The sequence below is a fragment of the Cydia pomonella genome, chromosome 25, assembly GCF_033807575.1.
Source record: "Cydia pomonella isolate Wapato2018A chromosome 25, ilCydPomo1, whole genome shotgun sequence".
Lineage (NCBI taxonomy): Eukaryota > Metazoa > Arthropoda > Insecta > Lepidoptera > Tortricidae > Cydia > Cydia pomonella.
Window position 1 is genome coordinate 10,826,783 of NC_084727.1, and position 23,731 is coordinate 10,850,513.

Below are 23,731 nucleotides of genomic sequence, written 5' to 3' on the forward strand. Positions count from 1 at the left end.
AAAATCATCATATTATTTTTATAACGATAAATAGACAGTCTCATCGTACCATAACGGTACCAAAAAGGAAAAAAAAGTTATTAAAAATGAAACTCAAAGACTATAAAAAACATAAATATTTAATACGATTTGAATTATTTTCCTAAAATTAAAAATAATAATAGGTAGGTACTTATATTCAGCGTAATAGCACAAAAATATTGTACAACATAAATGTACATATAGACACAAATTAATAAAACAATTTTAACAATGACGATTCTTACCTACTAATTTTATTTATGAATATATTTATTTATTTAATCTTTATTGCACAAAAGAAAATCTTACAGTACAAAAAGCGGACTTAATACCACGAGGCATAAACGACGAATAACCCTAATAAAATATATAATAAAATCTAAATGGAAAACTACCTTGATTTAACTTTGTACAGCGTGGGAGACTTTTTTGATATAAACATAAAACTTCTGTTAAATGACTATTGACAATGTCTGATGAATAATTATTATAAAGGATCAATTTTATATTCTAATATTATAATGTCTGATAAGCAATGGTACTGAATTATTAAACTTACCTGTAGGTATTATGTAACAACTATAGTTATATTTTATACAATGTATAATTCTTTTGACATGTAACATTGGTGTCAATAAATAAATAAAAAATCTTATTCGAGATGGAGATTAACATTTTTAAACGCAGGTAGCCTCCGGCATTAACAGACGGTCTTATCGCTAAGAGCGATCTGTTCAACAAGATATCTGTTCCTGAAAATTATTGTAAATTTTGGCCGACGGCGGGACATTAGGCTGGTAAAAGTACTTGAAATTAATGAAGTATTTGTGTAGTTAATTATTTATTGTATGAATTTAGATTACGTTCAGATTATGAAAGCAAAAAACGAAATCAAATAACATTTCCATATCTACTCTAAAGACTTAACATACCTACAATAAACAGGGCAATTTAGCATCAGCTTTCCGCCTAAAAATATATACATACCTACCTATTGTTTTGTACCGTAAACTGGGGTTACTTTGAATCGCGGGAAACATTGATCATCGATTTTTGAGAAAAGGGTGTTTTTGGAATGCTAGCTTAAGCACGTAATTAAAAAAAACATGGTGTGGTGTGCAATCTTAATAGAATTACGCGATGGAAGCGTTTAGAAACCAATTCCTTCTAGGTAGTTTAAAAAAATATGATAAATTTTTCCCCGCCATTCAAAGTAACCCCAGTTTACCGGTACACTAGATTATTTATGTAAGTGTGAAATTTAACGAGTTTTCTAAAAATAAGTTCGAATTTTTAATAAAAATTAATTGAACATTTTTGAAACTTTCTATTACTTGCGAAATCGATATAACTATAACTTATTAACGGAATTGTACATAACTAAATTTAGTTACATTATAAAATAAATGTATATCAGTTTCAAAAAAATCAAGATACATATAATGAAGCAAATATATAATATAAACAATGTTAAAGATATATATAATGTTTGGCTCATGGTTGACTGGTAGAGAATGCCTTCTGGCATTAAGTCCGCCATTTGTACGCTTCATGTATTGTGCAATAACGTTTAAATAAATAAATAAATGAAGCTACACATAAACGAGAGTTATAAACTGAACATAAATGTTATATACCAAAGAAAAAACACAAGTTAAAATATTTTCATTGAAATAGGTAATTTAATTTGTGTCCTATAAGTAATATAAACGAAGGTTCGTATTATATTATATACCTATATAGATTGAAGACCTAGTGGCTGAACCTAACATCATGGGAGAAAGTAAAGCCCACAGACTCCGTTGGTTGGGCCACATTGAGAGAATGGACGAAGATCGGAAGGTAAAAAGAGTACCTGGGTCGCCTAGCAGGAGGACCTATCGGACGCCCTAGGTATCGCTGGAGCGACATGGTGGAGGCGGATCTGCGCGAGCTTCGAGTCGACAATTGGCGAGAGGTCGCACAGGACCGAGAAAAGTGGCGCTGTCTTGTGTCGGAGGCCAAGTCTCATTTTGGGTCGCTGAGCCAACGGAGTAAGTAAGTAAGTAAGTACCTATATAGCATTTTTTCTCAATAAATATGTATGCATATACTTCGTAGATGCGGAGGTGTTGTCATGCCATAAATTTAAATCACTAATTAAATAAATTAATGAGTATTAAGTACTATGAATATAAGTTGAACTTTATTGCTAATGTCGACTTCATATCTCGCTAAACTCCGATGCCTACTTATAATGATATAAATTATTTCTGCAGGCATAGATCAAACTTTATGGGAATTTTATCGGATACATAAAATAAACATGCGCAACATTGTGACACTGTTTGTAATTTTGTAGCATTTGCGTACCACACTAAACGGGTTCTATACATTCATCATCATCATTGGCTTGCCCTTATCCCATTCATTTAGGGACAGCGCGGCATGTTTTTTTCTTCCATATCTTTCTGTCACCCGTCATCTCATCGTTCACTCGCGTTCGTTTCATGTCATTTCTCACCATTTCCTAGGTTTTCCTCTCCCGTTCCATCCCTCCACATAAACGGGTTCTCATCATCATCACAGGCCTTTGCGTCCATTGCAGACGATTTAAGCATTGCTGTTTAGACAACGGGTTTGGTGACTGTGGAGGCCGATGCGTGAGCGGCACGACCTCCCACATTTTTGGCAGAGAAAGCTCATGCCACCTGGGGTTCCAGTCCCGGTTTGCTTTCTGCGACACCTGCTATCTAACGCATTAAACCAGGCCTGGTCGCATAGCGTTCTCCCCTCCACAACACGCTTGCGCCATCCATCACGGTCTTCACCTAAGGTTTGGGTTCTATAACGGGTTCTTTACATTATATTATTTAAATTGTTTGCTTACGTACAAAAAAACTACATTTTCTCCCGCATTTTGAAGCGTTTGAGTAATAAATAAAATGACTCATTATAATGTTACTGATAATTTGTTTTTGTTGTTGTTGTCTTTGCTTTTCTGTTAAGTTGCTAATTACTCCATTAAGTGATTATCTTAATGATCTGTTGACCACTTTACCCTTTCGTTTAAGAGGGAAGAATAGCTTTGCGATTCTAACCGAACGTACAAACATCAATTTTTGATGAAATTTCCGTTTCGGGAGAAAACGGTTTCCAATAACCAAATCTTAACAAATCACTTTGTATTTGTTCTTCTAGGTTTATAGGTAAGAAACAAAAGTACATTGCATTAAAGACTAGAGTTTGCAATATTCTTACCCCCGGAGTCACTCACAATGCTTTTCATCACACTTGCGAAGTTTAAGCGAAATAATTTTAAATACGGCGACATTTAAAACATTCGTCCGCCATATTGTCATTCTTTGACAGGTTAGGCATCGAAGGCACAGACCTATGAGGCATTCAGCCATGATTGAAAATTGAGTAAAAATAATTTAAACGGCAATTAAATAAATCAAATTAAATATTTTTAACAAATAAACAATAAAAATAAATTATAAACGTGAATATTTTAAAAGTTGAACTCACTTTATACCTACTTGATTCGTATGTATTACTAACACAATTAAAATCAAAGGGAGTTATATCTTTATTTTCACAATCCATTACTCCCGTGGGAACAATGCATGCCGTTGTCCTTCAGTATACCTGCATGAAATAAGATATTTTTTGAACAAATGTGATGAATTTTTATTAAGTTTTTTTTGTATGTTGTTTTTTTTATAATTATATTAATATTTTATACTTAATTCTTGATGTGCTTGTTTTTGTTTGTATGTAAATTCCATGTTGACGTGTAAAAGTGCCTTGTGGCCTGTTTACTGAATAAATGTTGAAGTTGAAGTTGAAAAAACTTACACGCCATTTCATAACCCAGTGTACAAGTAAAGTTAAGTTAGTTCAGTGCCAATTAATTTTTATACTTTCCTTAAAGCGAATCCTACCGTTAAACCGCACCAAAACCGGTCCAGCAATCGTTGAAGTTAACAACTGCGGTTAAATTTATTACGCAATTTGCTAAACGTAATCGTAAATAATGTTTAACATATTTCAATAATTTATCTCGAATAGTTAATATTTATCGTATTGTTAATAAGTTGACAGTTATGACCGTAATAGTTTACTGCAAAATATTATTTGTGATAAATTATATCCGTATTTGATATCATCGATATTTAGTGTTAAAGTGAAATTATGATATAATTATAATTACTTTATTAATTATAATATAAATACAGTCTGGCGAACCTATATATCAAGTATTTACATAATAGATATATATACAAGGGTACTATAGCGACTAAACTTAAACTAGTAACTAGCTTAAACTAAACTAACTAACAATTAACTAAACTAAAATTACTATAAAAGTAACAATCTAAATCTAAAATGGGTCCCTGTGGCATGGTACCGAGGATGCTGGCAGCATTTCCGCGCTGGATCGCTATGCTCAAGCGTTGGGCGAGGAAGCTGCCAGCTCTCTTATCCCCGGTCCCATCCACCAGCCGTTTCGCCAATTGCCGGTATATCAAATATCAAACATTTATTCAGCAAATAGGCCACAGGGGCACTTTTACATGTCCATTTTTACAAACAATAAAAATTACAAAAAACAATTACAAATATGGAATCGATGAAATAATATATACTTTATTAGAGATGTATACTGTCTCTAAATGTCAAATTACACAAAAAAAATATGATAAAATAATAAAACCAACAAATACTAAAATTCTTTAGAGATGTATAAGTCTCTAGGTGTCAGAAATAAAATATATATATTAAATTATCCTTAGAGATGTAGAGGGTCTCCAAGGCTTGAATTCTTATATAAATAATTAAAAGACAAAAAATTAAATCAGACAAGAACCGAATGAAGTGTCTCACGTTAATGCCACTCAAAAGTAAAGTTACATACTTATAACATAACATATAGCCCGTGTAAGCTTAAACAGACCGGTCTCCACAAACAGCACCCGTTCACGAGTATGACGCGTATCTCAGCCCTATAGACCCTGTGCTACGGGGCCCCACGGACCAAGAGTCTCGACTCCAAATGCAACAAAGTTGTAGCTGGTGCCGAGACTCCCGTATTTGCGCTAAAAGTTAATGTTAGCTTGAATTACATAATACAATGACCTGTGATTAATAACAGTATATGATAACCACTCGGAAGTTTAAGTTTTAACATACCAAGGTTTCAATATACATACGTATGCAAAAGCGGCTATAGTTTATTGATGGAGGGTAGATTTAGTTTTTTCTGCCAACCAACTGTACTGCAGTTTGGCAGATTGGAAGTTTAAGGCTTTTTGTAATCTTCTTTTGATTCAAATAAATTTAAAAAAAAAACGTAGACAGGGTTGAAAATTTGTATGAAGGAAAAGGGAAGATGTAGAATTTTATAACAATTACTTATAACTAAATGAATAGTTAACTAAATAAAACCTAGTTAAATAGATAGAAAATCGGCAATTTATCACAAGATTTGGACGATATATATCTTTATATGGAAATTTTAAAAACGTACAAAATTCAAAATTAGTGTTTTTTAACTTACAAAACGAAAAAACCGGGCAAGTGCGAGTCGGACTCGCGCACGAAGGGTTCCGTACCAATATCTATAAAAAGGGCAAAAAAAAGGTTGAAGTGTGGGAGCCCCCTTAAATATTAATTTTATTCTGTTTTTTAGTATTTGTTGTTATAGCGGCAACAGAAATACATCATGTGTAAAAAAAGTTCAACTGTCTATCACGGTTCATGAGATACAGCCTGGTGACAGATGGACGGATAGACAGCGGAGTTTTAGTAAAAGGGTCCCGTGTTACCCGTTGGGTACGGAACCCTAAAAAATGGTACCGGTGGATTCCTTACATATTATTTATTATAAATTTGTTTGATAACAATTATTTATATGATACGAGATTTTCCCGAGGGTCTAGAGTCTACAGTATGGGGTTATTCAAAAAAGGGATGTACAGGTTTTTCGACGATTGAAACGCCTCTAAATGATATTGTAATATGACGTCACATTACATATTAGTCTGTCCTAAATGTATGGAAGATCAAGAAAATTGATATTTTGACCCTGAAATATTGCGATTATGTATATAGTTGTCATACAATTTATATTTCAATTAAATGTAAGCAATCGAATGGTTTTTTCATTTAGGAAGTTGAAAAAAAAAAAAAAAAATTTTAAGTTTGTGCGATTTGTATTTTTTTATAATCTCAATAAGTCTTTTTAAATTCCATCTCTCATTTTCTATCCATTTAGCTCAATTTTGTTATAATATTCAACATGTGTCAAGTACCCAATTATGTTCTTCATTGTATGCTCAAAACCTGGTATAGTTCATATAAAAAAAAAATTTTTTTTTACTTTAATTCACTAAAAATATTTGCCTCCAGAACCATCACACCTATTATCCTCATTACCTGCAAAACAATGATATAATAGCCCCAACATCTAATTTCCTCTGCCATTAAAAAAATAACCTTAGCACTTCACGCGAAGACTCAATTTAGCATAAACCTATTTCATCCGCATTTCATCCGGGATACGACCAACTTAACTGTCATATACTGAAGTTTTTATTACATTAACAATAAGTTCTATTTTTGATTGTTTTAGTGGTGAGTTAAGTTTGCAAAGTCAAGTGTTGTAAAGGGTGTCATGTCTGACATTCGTGTTGACAGGTGTATTAATGCTGTTAATGGGGATTTTAATCGTGTTTATAAAATATAGTCGGTGAAACAAGCTTGTCAATAGAAAAAGGCGCGAATTGAAAAATTTCTATGAGACGATAACCCTTTGCGGTCTGGAAGGTAGAGGCAAGGAACAGAAACTCCTTAGGCAGAATTGTTGCAAAAGTGTCCAGCTGTCAGCTATAAATAATAGTTCCAAATCTCTCCAGAGTAGCGCCAGAGTAGCTAAGAACCTAGGCGTTGTTGACGGAGTGAAGTGCGCTGTCTATGATTAGATTTTTTTCTCAAGTATTCTAGGTATTGTAGCGCCACCTATTTATGGTTTTTTGTCGGACACTTTTTGGTATATGGAGATTTTGTTCCTTGCCTCTACCTTCCATACTTTGCGGGGTTGTCGGTGAGATCCAAGATGGCGGAGATGTCTCAAGAATATATTTTTTGTGTTATGCTCGTTCATGTTGTCCAAAGTGTAATATTGATAGCTTATTATGCAGTGAACTATCGTGGAAGTGTGCAGCTAATGACAAACTAATCTTGAAACGCGTTTAACCATGTTTTAATCAACACCCGGCTATCCATCGTGGCTTCTACCTCTTTACTAAAAGCAACTACCGAATAACGTCATGCTGTACGAGCACACAACGCAAATTTACAACGAAAAGTAACATTGGCTAAATCATCATAGATTTGATTGAAGCCCTATTTCAAAAGAAGAAATGACTTGACAAACTATACTAATAGCGAGATACTTCATGGTGCTTCTAAACTGGCAAAAATACTGGTTTTAGGGTTGGGCCGATTTTTTAATTTTGACCTAAAGAAAGGGATACCTTCGAGCAACACCGGCTTCCGACACGTCGTAAGGGAGGCGCCTAAGCGATATCTTACCGAACAAATCTTTCTGCCATTATTTGCGGGGGGAAACGTGCACACAGTCGCACTTCTCACTCACTACATACAAAATCCAATCTGTAATGACGACACAAATACATAGAAAATGACACACGTCAAAGACAAATCTTGCACATCTCGATCTCTTTTTGTGTACGGACGAGTCACAACATGCACCGCCATAGGCACAGTTGTGCCAGTGCTTTGGCAGAGGGGAAATAGTATGAATGCCGTCTCCCTTCCCTGTGTTGCTCGAAGGATATAACAGAGCCAAGCTACTCGTATTTAAGTATTGGCCGTGCTTGCTGGGGACTCTTGAATGATTACTACTTATACAGTACATGTTAGTAAACAATGATTAGCGATTAGTTAAGCAACATGTTAATGAGTGGCGACACTATTGTAGACGGGACCTCGGTGACCGATCATACTGCCACAAAATTAATTAAACAGTCTTAATGAAACTCAGCGACGTAATATATATCGTCTTAAGGCCCGATGTCCTTGCCCTTATGTGGAAAACGTCCTAATTACAAGCTTTTATTTACTTTCACCTGACCGTTGTCTGTTTGTAATCAAATCTTGCAAGTTAAATTTGACCCACTTCCCGGTTTCCGATTGAGCTGAAAATTTGCATACATATGTAAGTCGGGTGACAATGCAATATTATGATACCATCGAGCTGATCTGATGATAGAGACAAGAGGTGGACATAGGAACTCTGTGATAAAACAACGCAACCTAATTGTGTATGGGGTTTTTAGAATTGGCTCGATGAGTATTCAAATTCAAATTCAAAATATACTTTATTCATGTAGGCCTAGCAACAAGCACTTATGAATAGTAAGACAGTATTACATATAATTATCTTAATCTAATTATCAGAGCAATTTATTGATGTTGTAAATATTATTCCATATATAATACTAATGAATATAATTCATAGATCAAATTGAATACTAAAACTTTCACAAAATATAGTCATACAAAAAAAAATGTATAAATAATACTAGTCTAGATTGTTTCTAGAATAAATTCTAAATGTCAAACAAATATAATAAAAACAACAAAGGAAATACATGCATTGGAATATCCATTTCATCATCATTATTCAAATATAATAAATAATTAATCATTTCGAATCACAATTAATCCCACGTTGTTTTATCATTCATGTAGTCAGCGTAAACTTATTTCTAAAGCTTATTATACCACACATATAATAAGCTTTAGAAATAAGTTTACGCTTTACATGATTCTTAAATTTATTAATTGGTAACTCAGTAATATGGTTTGGAAGTTTATTATAAAATCTCACACAATTACCCATGAATGATTTTTTAATTTTATGGAGCCGAGTGAAGGGCACGGCGAACTTATGTTTATTTCTAGTATTAATATTATGAATGTCACAATTTTTCTTAAAATCGGCAATATTTTTATGCACATACAGAATATTCTCATAAATGTATTGACAGTGCACTGTCATGATGTCAATTTCCTTAAATTTATCTCTCAGTGAGTCTCTATGGTTCATTTTATATATTGCTCGAATAGCCCTCTTCTGCAGAACAAAAATGGTATTTATATCTGAAGCACCACCCCACAGTAAAATACCATATGACATAATGCTATGGAAGTAACTAAAATATACTAATCGAGCTGTTTTTACATCAGTTAACTGACGGATTTTGCTTACTGCAAAAGCTGCAGAACTCAGTCTATTCGAAAGAGTAGCAATATGGGGACCCCACTGGAGTTTAGAATCTAAAGTTATACCAAGAAAAACTGTACTATCAACTAATTCCAATTCCTCATCCTTCACAATGACACTTGTTTTTACATGCCTTACATTACTAGTGACAAACTTAATACATTTAGTCTTATTCTCATTTAACAATAAATTATTAACATTGAACCAATTTACTACTTTTGAAATGGCATCGTTTACATCATTGTAAGCTTGTTGCTGTCGTTTGACTTTGAAAATAAGTGAAGTGTCGTCTGCAAACAATACTATATCATGGTGGGTGGGTTCCTTTACAAGGAATGGCAAGTCATTTATGTAGATAAGGAACAGGAAAGGTCCCAATATTGACCCTTGTGGTACACCCATAGAGACCAATGACCCCGGTGATCGCTGTCCATTCACATCGACCCTTTGTATTCTACCATTTAAGTAGGACTTAAGTAAATCCAGTGCCGCTCCTCTAACTCCATAATAGTGTAGTTTCCTGATTAATGTTTCATGACAAACGCAGTCGAAGGCCTTAGACAAATCACAGAAGATACCTATAGCATCTCGTGACTCCTCCCAGGCATCGAAGATATGCTTAATTAGCTCAACACCAGCATCGGTTGTCGAGCGACCCCGTGTAAAACCAAACTGCTTATTATGCATTAAATTATTGACGTTAAAATGTCGTACTAATTGAGAAAGAATTAATTTTTCAAAAATCTTACTGAACGTTGGTAGCACAGATATCGGTCTAAAGTTAGTGGGGTCAGAGTTGCTACCCGATTTAAATAAAGGAGTTATTTTACTATGTTTCATTAAATCAGGAAACTCGCCGCAATCAACACTGTTGTTAAATATAATTACTAAGTCAGGCGCTATAATTTCTACTAAGGATTTGACAGCATGGACAGAGACTCCCCAGAGGTCATTCGTTTTTTTGACATTAACCGAATTAAACGCCTTTACTACATCGGAGGTACAAACACGTTCAAAATGAAAATCTCCACAACACTCTGGAGCGTTATCTTTTAATAGAGTAACAGCGGATGAGGGTGATGAATTTAAATCCTTAGTTGTGAAAACTGGTACGTCAGTGAAAAAAATTTCAAATTCTGTAGCTACTTCTAAATTGGAATCTATAATTTTGTTATCAATATTTAGTTTAAAATCATTCACTCTGTGTTTCGAGCGACCAGTCTCCACATTGATTACTTTCCAGGTTGCTTTAATAATGTTGGGACTATTTTTTATTCTTTGACTTAGATAATTTCGCTTAGCTATATGACAATCTATTTTAAACTTTTTCGAATATTGCTTGACATGTTCTTTAAATTCATCACTCGTGTTAAACCGCCGTTCCTCATACAAGGCATACAGTGCACGTCTTCGTTGATGTAAGTCCGCAGTAGCCCACTCACTAAAAACTGATGCACCACTAACTACGATCGATTTTGAAGTAAATATCGCATTATAATGATCCATAAAAGTGTGAAAGAATGAATTATACATACTATTTGGACCCATATCGGAAGACAAAAATAATAATATTAGTTGCCTGTGGAAAGAAAAGTACAGTCAGCGATAAAAGCTTGTACCAAAAATGAAATTTTTGCCAAAAACTTATTATAATATTCTTTTTTGCAAAAGTTTTCAACAAATCAATAGTAAATTTGGACAGTCGTCGCCGTTATCTCGTGTGCCGCTCCTACTTTCATCAGTGTCTCGGTGTCAATGTCTTGAAATACTTGTTTTAATTCAATGTCGGCCCCCGGAAAGTTAGTTGCGTTGCCGGAGTAAAGGCAATACGGCCAACCACTTCTGGCTGCCATACGACGCAGAGCCATTATGAGAGAATCTGAGATGAGTGAACAGACTATTTCAATATGTACTGCCCTCACTTAACAGCAAGTAAATAATACGGCGTACATCTTCTCCCTGCGTCTCCCGACGGTAACTTCCATTGGTCCAAATAGGACGACGGCCGACGGGTGTCAACGAACGAAAATTTTTCAAAATGTTTGGTTGTACAGTTTACAAGCCTTAGCCTCACTTGCACCATTCCACTAACCCGGAGTTAACCGGTTAAACCTGGTTACCAGGGCGATTTTTTTTTAAATTTAATTTGTTTCAAAGAATACTTATGAGTTATGACTATATACATGTAAAAGCTTCGCCAAACTGAAGACAGTTTGTTGGCGAATAGTGCGCTCTCAATTATTTTATTTTTATTTTGACACTGGGTTAACGGTTTAACCGCTCAACCCCGGGTTGGTGGGATCATGCAAGCGGCCTTTAGGCATTTAAAAGTGACCTTTTTACGTAATTTCATGAAGGGATGCGCCTTGAAAGGACGAAATCAAATCTAGTTTTTAACTAGGTATAGGGAATGAAAAGAAGGTTCCTCCCAGTGCTCGTGATTCTGAGTGGGAAAAACCCTACAATCTCGGGAACTCCGAAGAGAAAAAAAAATGCCTAGGGGGCCAAGCCAAGGTCACAATCGTTGATAGGAATAATGTATGGAAATATTGAAAATAGTCACATGACTTTTTGTAGCATTTTTCATCCCATTGACAACCGGTTTGGCCTAGTGGGTCACTACCCTGCCTACGAAGCTGATGGTCCCGGGTTCAAATCCTGGTAAGGGCATGTATTCGTGTGATGAGCATGGATATTTGTTCCTGAGTCATGGGTGTTTTCTATGTATTTAAGTATTTATAAATATTTATATATTATATATATCGTTGTCTAAGTACCCTCAACACAAGCCTTATTGAGCTTACTGTGGGACTTAGTCAATTTGTGTAATAATGTCCTATAATATTTATTTATTTATTTATTTATCTTCTGCCGTGGCACAATGTAGAATAGTCATCTTGGCTAAGCCCCCAGGGGTCTATTTCTCCATGGTGATAAAAATGCGACCATGCTACAGCAATGTACGGCGAATTGTCACTGTCACGTGTTAATTGTCACCATGATGAAACAAGGGGTCAGGGCAAAAACGTAACATGTAATTTTTATTTATTTATTTATTTATTTCAACAAAAAACCTATGACTACATACAAAAGCTTTGCCAAACTGAAGACAGTTTGTGTTGAAACAAACAAGATCTGTACCCCTAGTGTAAATAAATTCGTTTTCGAAACGTGACGTACGCGTTAGCGTTTAGTCTCATTTTGTATTGGATTTAGAAGAGCGCGCCAAGCGGGACGTTTTGGAAACTCAAAATCCTATACAAAATGAGACTTAACGCAAACGCGTTCGTCACGTTATGATGTCGATCAAATTTACACTAGGGGTACTGATAAATAAGTGAGCATAATTAAAGATGACACAACACACGACCTCTGCCGGGTAAATACGGCGACGCAAATTATGGAATTACCTTTTATTATAGTGTAAAGAGGGCATGTGGGGCAAAGAAATAATTTAGTATAACATTTAAAGTTTGCGTTTTGAACACATGATTTTATTGAGGAACGTATCAGGAGAGACATCGCTGCAGCAGTGGCAGTATGGTTGCATAATTATCACTTAAAGATAAGATAAAGATAAAAAATATGTTTATTGCACAAGAAAGGACACAGAAAAAGTATACAGCGGTTGTTTTTAAGAGTTGGTGCATAACTAGATTGACAACAGAGTTTCCAGGAGTCCCCGCACTAGGCTAGGCCTGTATCGCGGGAGACCAGAAGTACATATAAATGTCATGCAAGTCAACGAAAAACAAAAAAAATATTTTTATATAATAAATATGACATTCAGGTTCATACTTGTCACTATGGCTGCACTTTCACACTTACGTACTTGTTAGAACGTGACAGGCATGGTGACAAATGATAAAGAGCCGACCATCTTAGCCCAACAGCAGTGGCAGTATGGTTGCATTTTTATCACTTGTCACTATACCTGTCACTTTCACACTTACATACTTGTTAGAACGTGACAGGCATGGTGACAAATGATAAAGAGCCGACCATCTTAGCCCAACAGCAGTGGCAGTATGGTTGCATTTTTATCACTTGTCACTATACCTGTCACTTTCACACTTACATACTTGTTAGAACGTGACAGGCATGGTGACAAATGATAAAGAGCCGACCATCTTAGCCCAACAGCAGTGGCAGTATGGTTGCATTTTTATCACTTGTCACTATACCTGTCACTTTCACACTTACATACTTGTTAGAACGTGACAGGCATGGTGACAAATGATAAAGATCCGACCATCTTAGCCCTACAGCAGTGGCAGTTTGACGACCGGTTTGGCCTAGTGAGTGCTAGTGACCCTGCCTACGAAGCTTATGGTCCCGGGTTCAAATCCTGGTAAGGGCATGTGTATTTGTGTGATGAGCATGGATATTTGTTCCTGAGTCATGGGTGTTTTCTATGTATTTAAGTATTTATAGATATTTATATATTATATATATCGTTGTCTAAGTACTCTCATCACAAGCCTTATTGAGCTTACTGTGGGACTTAGTCAATTTGTGTAATAATGTCTTATAATATTTATTTATTTAGTATAGTTACATTTTTATCACTTGTCACTATGGTTGTCACTTTCACACTTACATATTTGTTAAAACGTGACAGGCATGGTGACAGGTAATAAAAAAAATGCGAGCGTGCTACAGCCGCAATGTGCTAACCACGTAACGTTCCCCTACGTCACGTCACCTGACGTCGACGTCAGTGATAATCGTGTTATGGGATTGTGACGTATGGTACTAACAAGATGGCGTGTCGGGTCGAAAAGTGAAAATGTTATGAAACGTTCTTTATTTTTAGGCTATAGCGTCATAGATATATCTTAAAACTATACAATACCTATACAATACTTAATTTACATATATTCTATACAATGTTTAATTTATATGTATGTCTATAAGGTAAATGTAAGCCTTGATTCCTGACTCAAATTATAAAATAAAATAAGTAAATACCTACGTACCTTAAGAAACATATATTTTTCCTCTTTATGTATAACTAATTTGCTATACCCTCTTCATGTTTCACATATATGTTACTATGTAGTTTGTAGTTACATACTTATTATGGACATGAATTTTCTGTTAAAACCAGGGATCGGAAACCGGTATTTTTTGTATGGGAACGAAAACGGTATTTTTTCGTTCTTTGTTAATTATTTCATTTCTAATTGGGCAATCTAATAATACGAAGTCGTTATCTAAAAACACAACCGAGTCCTATATTTGGAGTATAAAATAAACCGAAATATATGTTTATTTCAAAGTTTTCCAAAAAACCGGTTTCGATCCCCGGTTAAAACTGTTCTGTTAATTAGAACTTAAATAATGGGAATTGGAACTCAGAACCCCTAGTGTAAATTTAGTCGATAGCGAAACGTGACGCACGCGTTTGCGTTAAGTCTCATTTTGTATGGGTTTTTGAACAGCGCGCCAAGCGGGACGTTTTGGAAAGTCAAAAATCTCATACAAAATGACACTTAACGCAAACGCGTACGTCACGTTTCGCTGTCGAAAATATTTACACTAGGGGTACTGTTGTATGATGTATACCTGTGAGCGAAAGTGGTCACAGATTGGTCCTTACTAGACGATTCAAATACGAATAAAACCGGCCAAGAGCATGTCGGGCCACGCTCAGTGTAGGGTTCCGTAGTTACTCTTCCGTCACAATAAGCTAAACTGGAGCTTAAAGTATAGTAAATTGTTAACCAAGGGATGAAACGGTACCTTTCACCCGAGTTAAACAAATAGGCAAATTTGCATAATCAGTACCTAATTAAAGTAAGTCTTTTTACTATGAAGGGAAAACTTTTTGCGATAACTCAAAAACAGCTAAACTGATCATGTCCGCTATAGTTTTCATTTAATGTCTTTCTTAAGCTCTACTTCCACGATTTTTTCATATTTTTTGGACCTATGGTTCAAAAGTTAGAGGGGGGGGGGGACACATTTTTTTTTCTTTCGGAGCGATTATCTCCGAATATATTCACTTTATCAAAAAATGTTTCTTGAAAACCCCTATTAGTTTTGAAAGACCTTTCCAACGATACCCCACACTCTAGGGTTGAAGCGAAAAAAAAAAATTCACCCCCACTTTACGTGTAGGGGAGGTACCCTAAAAAAAATTAAATTTTTAGATTTTATTGTACGACTTTGTCGGCTTTATTGATTTATATATCCATGCCAAATTTCAGCTTTCTAGCATTAACGACCACGGAGCAAAGCCTCGGACAGACAGACAGACAGACAGACAGACAGACGGACATGGCGAAACTATAAGGGTTCCGTTTTATGCCATTTGGCTACGGAACCCTAAAAAGTTACATTTATGTATAAAATATGTAACAAAAATTGAACTTTGCTCTTACGCAACCATTCAATACAGATGAGTAAATAAAGTATTATGACTTATATAAATAATTTATATTATGTACATATACAATTTAAACAGACGAGGGAACCTTGAATAAATCTACGGTATGGTTTCAATTTTTTAACTTTTATCACAGAATAAATAATGGGTGGATTGCAAAATAATTACGTAGTTAAGCATAATTAAGTATATTTCATTAGTGTTAAGTTAATTGATTCCGTTGTGTTACGAAAATTTATTATGTAAATTGTATTCTATTTAATTCATACACATATAAGTAGGTACAGGCTGTTTATTTAGTACCTTCAATGATTTACGGGTGAATATATAGGCCCACTCCCGAAATCGCGAAAACAAATTGGCTGTTTCATACATTTTGGCTGTCTGACCTTGACATTTTCACTGGGAGCGTAAATTTTTTTTCGCGTTTTAGGTGTTGGTCCTATAGTAAAAGTTGCTCAGTATGACCTATATATTCAGCCCGTAGATTATTGCAAGTGTCTAAATAAAGAGGCTGTATACTGTGGGACTTAGTCAATTTGTGTAATAATGTCCTATAATATTTATTTTATTTATTTATTTTATTTTATTTATTTGTATAGCATACGATATTACTTTCATGCATGTAACTTAAAAACTAAATAAAAACGTCTTAATTGTAAACGTAACACAATGGAATCATTTAACTAATTACAGGCCTTAATTATGTAAATTTCTTTTGCAATTCACCCTTAATAGTACCACGCTATTATAAGCAACTTTGAAATCTAAATGACAGTTCTAATTTTAGAATAAGTGGTAAGGTCAGGTGGGGTTAGAGTAAACATTTTTGTGGCTTTCCATTAGAAAAGGGTCCGTATCCTCCATGTGCATCGGACTTATTTCTTATGGAAAGGTCCTTATATATATGAAACATAAGGAATCTTTTCTGATGGAAGCCACATTTTATTTTGCTCGGGGCAAGGGAAACAGTATGAGGAAAGTACTTCTACGTAAGAAATTTTAAATTAATTTTATTTATGCATTATTTTTATTTTTAGTATTATTTAGTATATCATTAAGTGTTGTAACTGTTTATTTTCCCTACAAGTGTTTTTTTTTTGTTTCAATGTTACTATTTCCTTACCTATTTTTTTTAGGGTTATAGTTTCGCCATGTCCGTCTGTCTGTCCGCCCGCTGCTTTGCTCCGTGGTCGACAGTGTTAGAAAGCTGCAATTTGGAATGGATCGACATAAGAGAAAAAATAAAAACTATAAAAAAAAATATTTTGGGTACCATAAAAAATGATTTTTTTAATAATATTTTTAACTGTTAACGATATGTGGTTTACGTCTCTGTTTAGCTATCAGTATGGTTGACTGATAGATAATGCCGTTGGGCATTAAGTTCGCCATTACATGTGAATTTTGTGCTGTAAAGTTACATAATATTTGCCATCTCAAGATCTCAACGGTCACCCCATCACTTTTAGTTCTCCCACCACGCACTGTGCACAAAGTGAACTCCTTTAGTAGGGCGCAGCTGAAAATAGATATACTCGTAATATCTGGTAGGGCGCCGGCATGTCTAGTAAACCCTGAATGCAGCCGCGCCAAAACGGAGTCTATTAATATATGTCCGTGACTGCTTTTTTTATATACTACGTCGGTGGCAAACAAGCATACGGCCCGCCTGATGGTAAGCAGTCTCCGTAGCCTATGTACGCCTGCAACTCCAGAGGAGTTACATGCGCGGTGCCTACCCTAACACCCCCCCCCCTCGTTGAGCTCTGGCAACCTTACTCACCGGCAGGAACACAACACTATGAGTAGGGTCTAGTGTTATTTGGCTGCGGTTTTCTGTAAGGTGGAGGTACATCCCCAGTTGGGCTCTGCTCTAGATCTGGAATGACATCCGCTGTGCTGTGCCCTACCACACAAGGCAAGATGACATTCACAATGCCCATACCTCTCTTGTGTGCTTCATGCAGGTAGACCGAAGTCAGATACAGCTGTAATGAATAATCCTTACCCAACCTTTTTTTTACTGAAACGTACGAACGTGTTAATGCTATTTAAGTCAGTCTCAGTACAAAATGTACTGAGGTTGACTGAAGTAGCATGATAAATACGAACGATCCCGAGAAAATACGACGGGGAAGGATTATTCATTACATCTGTAACATTCGTTGCTGATGCTCTAAAGTACTAATCCTAAGCTATTATACTGAATGTAACCAAAATAGTGGGGATTCTGACACATTCGCCACCAACGTTTTCGTAGCGTTACGCTCGTAGCCGATCCCAGTGTTTTCCCGCTTTGTAGAGGAAAGCGACTACGAACAGAGAACCCGCGGAAAAAATAGACTAAATTTTTTTTGATGGGATTTTTTTTTCTATACAAAGGCAAAAGTTATTTTTGTCGAAAAATTCTTCTACTTTTTCCTAATCCGAACACAATACTTCCGCGCTATGTTTGTTACTCCTTGTATAATTTCATTAAGAGCAAGCATAAGATTTAAGAGACACGAACCCGCCGATAAATAGCCGCACTCATACAATCGAAGTTACGCTCACATTTTAAAACGACATGCTGGAATTGGCTACTTGACAGTTTTTTGTAAATAATGTCGATCTTGATTTTCCTGAGGATCAAATGTCTATATAGGACTCATGGCATTTAAGCAACACAAAGGTCAGAAATGAGAGTTAAAGTCTGACGCTCGCACTCGACGATTGAAACGCCTCTAACAAAATGATATTGTAATGTGACCTCACATTACATTAGTCTGTCCTAAATGTATGGAAGATCAAGAAAATTGCTATTTTGACTCTGAAATATTGCGTTTATAATTGCCATACAATTTATTTTTCAATACAATGTAAGAACGAATACGGTACTCGAATGGTTCCATTTTCTTTTTTTTTTTTTAAGAAAAAAAAAAACATTTTTTTTTAGACTTTGGAGCCTTGTATTTATTTATAATCTCAATGTCTCTTTAAATTCGATTTTTTTAATAATGGATGGCTTATTTTCTATCCATTTAGCTATATTTTGTTATCATATTCAGCATGTATCAAATCAAGTACCTAAACTTGGCATGAACATATACGTAACACAGGTATATGTCTGGTACAGTCAGCATCAAAAGTAGCGGATGAAACAACGCGCCAAAAGTATCTGATATTCCGTATAACTTTTCCAAATGTTGATAATTTCCTAAAATTCGCGTTCAGAAATATATCTTTTACAGTCCTAGTTGTTCTATATTAAAGACATTACTTTTTGTTAAGCTGTTACAGAATGGTAGATACTTATGAAGCGTTATTTAAGCCGCTATTTCTGATGCTGACTGTACCTACTAGTTTTTTGCTAAAAATTGTTATACGTACAAAGGCTGCTAAAAATGTAGTATGTAATATTTCTCAAATTTCTTTTGGCTCTTTTTATAAAGACTATGTATGTATGTTAAAATTAAAACAAGAAATATTACTTTGCTAATCCGCGAGAAAATAACGTGTTAGTCAATCAGTGCTAACCCGTTATACTTGCGTATTTTTACATGCAATTAATGTTCCCACCGCAAAAATAAATACGCAAATAAATATAACAACCCACCACCAAAAGTACAAAACTCGACACGTGTTTCGCCTCTCTACGAGGCATCCTCAGGAGATGCTGGAGATGTTGACGGTCTGACACCCGACAACTGACATAATTATTAATTGTTATATTTATTTGCGTATTTATTTTTGCGGTGGGAGGGTGGGAACATTAATTGCATGTAAAAATACGCAAGTATAACGGGTTAGCACTGATTGACTAACACGTTATTTTCTCGCGGATTAGCAAAGTAATATTTCTTGTTTTAATTAGCATTGATTTCCGCAAAGTAACGCCTGATTCTATTAATTATGTATGTATGTATTTCTTTGTATAAAGATTTAGATAAAAGTGACAAACACTCGAATAGCCCGCCTTCATAATCGGCCTTGCGCAGCGATTGCGTTATCGTATAAATAAGTTCAAGTTCAGTGCCGATGCCACTGCCAATTCACGGAACGCATTTATTATGAAACTGCGAGTACATACGCACTTGATGTCAATTGTAAATATATACCTAATATTATTTTTTTTACTCGTCGACTGTAATGGTTGAATTAAGACTCAACTATAAGATTCATTTCGATACGCTGTAGTTAACTATAATAGTTATTTACGATACAAGTGCGAAAAATAGGAAATTCGCACGTGGTCTGGGAGACCGCACCCACCTCCCAGATATTAATAATAATAATAATAAGATGCAGAAGGCGGTGATCTTGGACACGGCGCGGATAGTCCGGCGATTCCTCTCCCTGCAGCCCTGACCACCGGCAGCTTGGGCCCTGCCCCGCTGCTGGCGGCACCCTAGGTTAGGTTTTTTATAATGTGTTTATATCTTTTGTATTGTTTTGTAAGTGTTTATATATTTTACTTTTATATACATATTGTAAAAAGCCTAATCTGAGAAAAAAAGATAAATAAAGGAAATAATAATAATAAACCCGCGGGGGCAGCTTGTGGCGAGCTGACGGTGAGTGGCGACACCGCGGACCCCTATTCCAGAGGGTCCTTTTATTTGGCCCTCGCCTCTGCGCTTGCCTTCACCGGCCGGCCAGAGTGGAATCGCAAGAGCGGGACCTATGCTCCGTTAGTCTCCTCCCATAGCCCATTATCCAGTCCATCCAACTTTCAAATCAATAGCCTTATGACCTTAGATCCCATCGCAGCGCAAAAGTGCTGCACTGCAATAGTCTTTGCACCTGGCGGGGACCATCTCCGGATGTATCATGTTGTGCGCACGGGGATGGTATCCGCCACGTGTATCCCTTGCTTTTAGATTAATTTGTCTTAAAGGGCCTCTGCGCTGTTGGCTTCGGCCCCACGCATGCCTCCCAAAGGTCCGGGATTATCAAGAGGAAAAATAACTATCCAAGTAAATATTCGTATTTGACATTTACACTTCGCGAAACGGAACGCGGCATCAGAATGGCAACATTAACATGAAGAAAAAGAAAAATATGGACAGCTGTCATGTCATGTCGCTCAGCAGCGGTATCATGGTCGTGTTTTTGTCACTTGTCATATTATGCGTCACTTTCGCACTTACATATTTGTTAGAACATGACAGGTATGGTTACAAATGATAGACAGCCGTCCATCTTAGCCCTGCAGTACACGTCGAAAATCACAAACTCATTGTATTATATTATAAAATTCACAGTCCACCCACAATAACATTAATAACAATAAAAAAAGTAAGAGGTCAAAACAACGAATACAAAATGGGTATAGAAAAAAAAATTGAAGGCGAGTTATAATCCTACCGAAATAAGTGGTTAGGCTGTTTACAAGAAAGATCGGAAGCAAAACCATAAATGAATCTTAGTGAAGCTCAGATTAAAAGCGCGATCTTTGAGTCCTCTTGGCCCTAACTGTGGGTGGTTGGACTGCTCCGATGCCACCAGTAGAAGCCTCCTGAGGGTCTGATGTCGCCGCCGGGAACTGCTCCACATCCGCCACAGTGGTAACGCAGCATCGCTTACCGGCCGCATCAAGGACGTACACGTTGCCGTCGCGGGTCCAGCATCTCCGTATTCCCAGGCGCTCACGGGCAGCCATAAAGACAGCATGACGCGGCGCCGTTAGGAACTCAGACATTGTGACACCGGAGCCCTTAAGGCACTTCTTAGCGAACCAGACAGAGTTCCGCACAGAAACATCGGCGAACTTCATTAGTATGCATCTGGATTTGTTATTGTGTGGCCTACCAACTCGATGACAGCGGCTTACATCATCCACTGCCAGCTTGCTCTCGAGATGTCTGTTCAGAAGCTCCACGGTGCTTGCCAGAGAATCATTCTCAGACTCGGGCACGCCATGCAACAGCAACATTTTCCGCCTTGAACGCATCTCTTGCTGATCCAACTGCTGTCCAAGAAAATTTACTTGCTTCTGCAAAGCCTCCAGGGAACTCAGGATGAACTTTTTGAAGGCACTGAAGTCAGCTGACACTGAGGCGATGGTGGGACTGGAAGGAGCTGCCTTATCTATTTCACTCTGGAAGGCTGCCATCCGTTTCTTAAAGTCTTCAGCCATCTCAGCCATAGATTGTTTAATGGACTCCATTGTGATAGTTAGAGGTTATGTTTTGTGTTGAGCAAGTGATTTGATTTTTCCTTACTTTTATTTAATGGAGATTAAGAAGAACTGCTGGTATCATTAAATACCAATTAAATAAGAATTAATTAGACACTTTATGTTATTAAAAATAAATTAAATATGCAGAGGTGTTGTTTATGTTTTTCTGCACCTACCCTCCAATCCATTGTTAATATAATATAAGCATTGACATGAAAAATGTATTGCATCATTTTGTCAATAAATAAATGAATGAATGAATGTTCTGCATTCCATGGAACAATATTTATTTCATTTAGTTAATGCATGCCATGGAATCCTACGTGAGAAGGTCGATTAGACAAATATCACGTGGATCTCGACGGTTAGATCTTCATGAAAACTGTCACGCGACAGATGATCCCAATAGGCACGCTCAATTGAACTGAATAAAATGAAGGAGTGTCATCATGACATTGGTCATCAAACGATGACATTGCTACACTATGTCACTGCAAATATTATCCAGAGTTAGTTTGGCCTGACGCTTACTTTTATGCATAACATGAAGTCAATTAAAAAAAAAAAACTAAAATTCAAATCACGTGCTTGCGCTGCCTATATATATATTTTTTGCAAAAACTCATTTAAAGTAGTATTTGGATTCATTGTGATGTCAGTTATTGCATGTCTTACCAATCGTTTTGACGTTTCAGTGTACCTATTTTGACTATACTCTGACACTCCCAGTTTGTCTGTAGAAAAAAGGCGGCAATTTAAAAAAAATAGGCTCGGAGGGTTGTCTCCCAAAAAAAAGAGTTTTGCGCCTTTTTCTACTGACAAGCTGGGTGTGCCAGAATATACGAATTATGTTTTTTTTTTTTTCATTTTATGGCCTGGATGTTAGAGTACGCCAAAACTTATAGAACAAAACTAGAGACTTGTGAGTACCGTTTTCGCTGCAATATATCTGATGACGAATATCGGATCGGTATCAGGTTGTGTGGTGAGCGGGGTGTCGGCGGTTTCCGAACCTTGTCCTGAATTTGTAGTTTCATATTACGTAAATTATAACGTTCTTACATACTTTGTTCTCCTTTGCTGTTAAGGGTCTGCCATCTTGTGGCCTGAATCGGAACCATAAACATGCACATTTACATGTCACGTGTTTTCTTGTGCATAGTAGGTTCTGCCATCTTGTGGGCTACATCGGAACAATAAACATCACATTTACGGCTCGCGCCAATAATCTGACGGCTCCTGTGCTGCCTCCTACAGTTCATGCACGCTCCCTATAGGTATCTTACCGAATCATTCTGCCATTTTTTGCGGGGGGAAACGTGCACACAGTCGCACTTCTCACTCACTACATACAAAATCCAATTTGTAATGACGACACAAATACTTAGAAAATGACACACGTCAAAGACAAATCTTGCACACCTCGATTTGTGTACGGAGGAGTCGCAACACACACCGCACTATACCCAGTTGGGCATTTGCTTCGGAATGAGGCAAAGAGAATTTGGTAGAGGGAAAATAGTGCGAACGCCGACTCCATTCCCGGTGTTGCTCGAAGGTGTTAAGTTTCAATTACTTATTTTTTAACCGACTTCAATGTCATAGTTGATGATTTTAAGTAGGTATTAGCTGATCATTAGACTAATTGTGGAGTAGGTACCTATCTAAAAACAATACTTACGAATCAATGAGAAAATAAATAAATGAGAAATTCTGATAATACGTTTTTGCTCAAAATTTAAATCGATATAATATTATCAATACAACTATTGATCAGCTTGCAGCGTTAGTTCGGGTTACAAGCGCCCAAAGACTACGGTGGCAACTTATCAGGCGGGCCGCACGCTTGTTTACCACCTTT

At 36.3% G+C, this 23,731-nt stretch overlaps 2 protein-coding genes across 5 annotated transcripts in view; one reads left to right on the top strand and one right to left on the bottom strand.

Moving 5' to 3' along the window:
- LOC133531601 (uncharacterized) overlaps nucleotides 1-23,731 on the top strand; it is a 198,658-nt gene that overhangs the window by 82,169 nt on the left and 92,758 nt on the right. The window lies entirely within an intron of this gene.
- Nucleotides 19,419-22,956, bottom strand: LOC133531604 (uncharacterized). Its single transcript, XM_061869920.1, has one exon. It carries the CDS (start codon nucleotides 21,856-21,858, stop codon nucleotides 21,130-21,132), a length of 729 nt encoding a protein of 242 aa, XP_061725904.1. The 5' UTR covers nucleotides 21,859-22,956; the 3' UTR covers nucleotides 19,419-21,129.

Bases quoted from the DNA above. Each gene is read 5' to 3' on its own strand.
- LOC133531604 (XM_061869920.1), bottom strand. From the start codon at position 21,858: ATGGAGTCCATTAAACAATCTATGGCTGAGATGGCTGAAGACTTTAAG.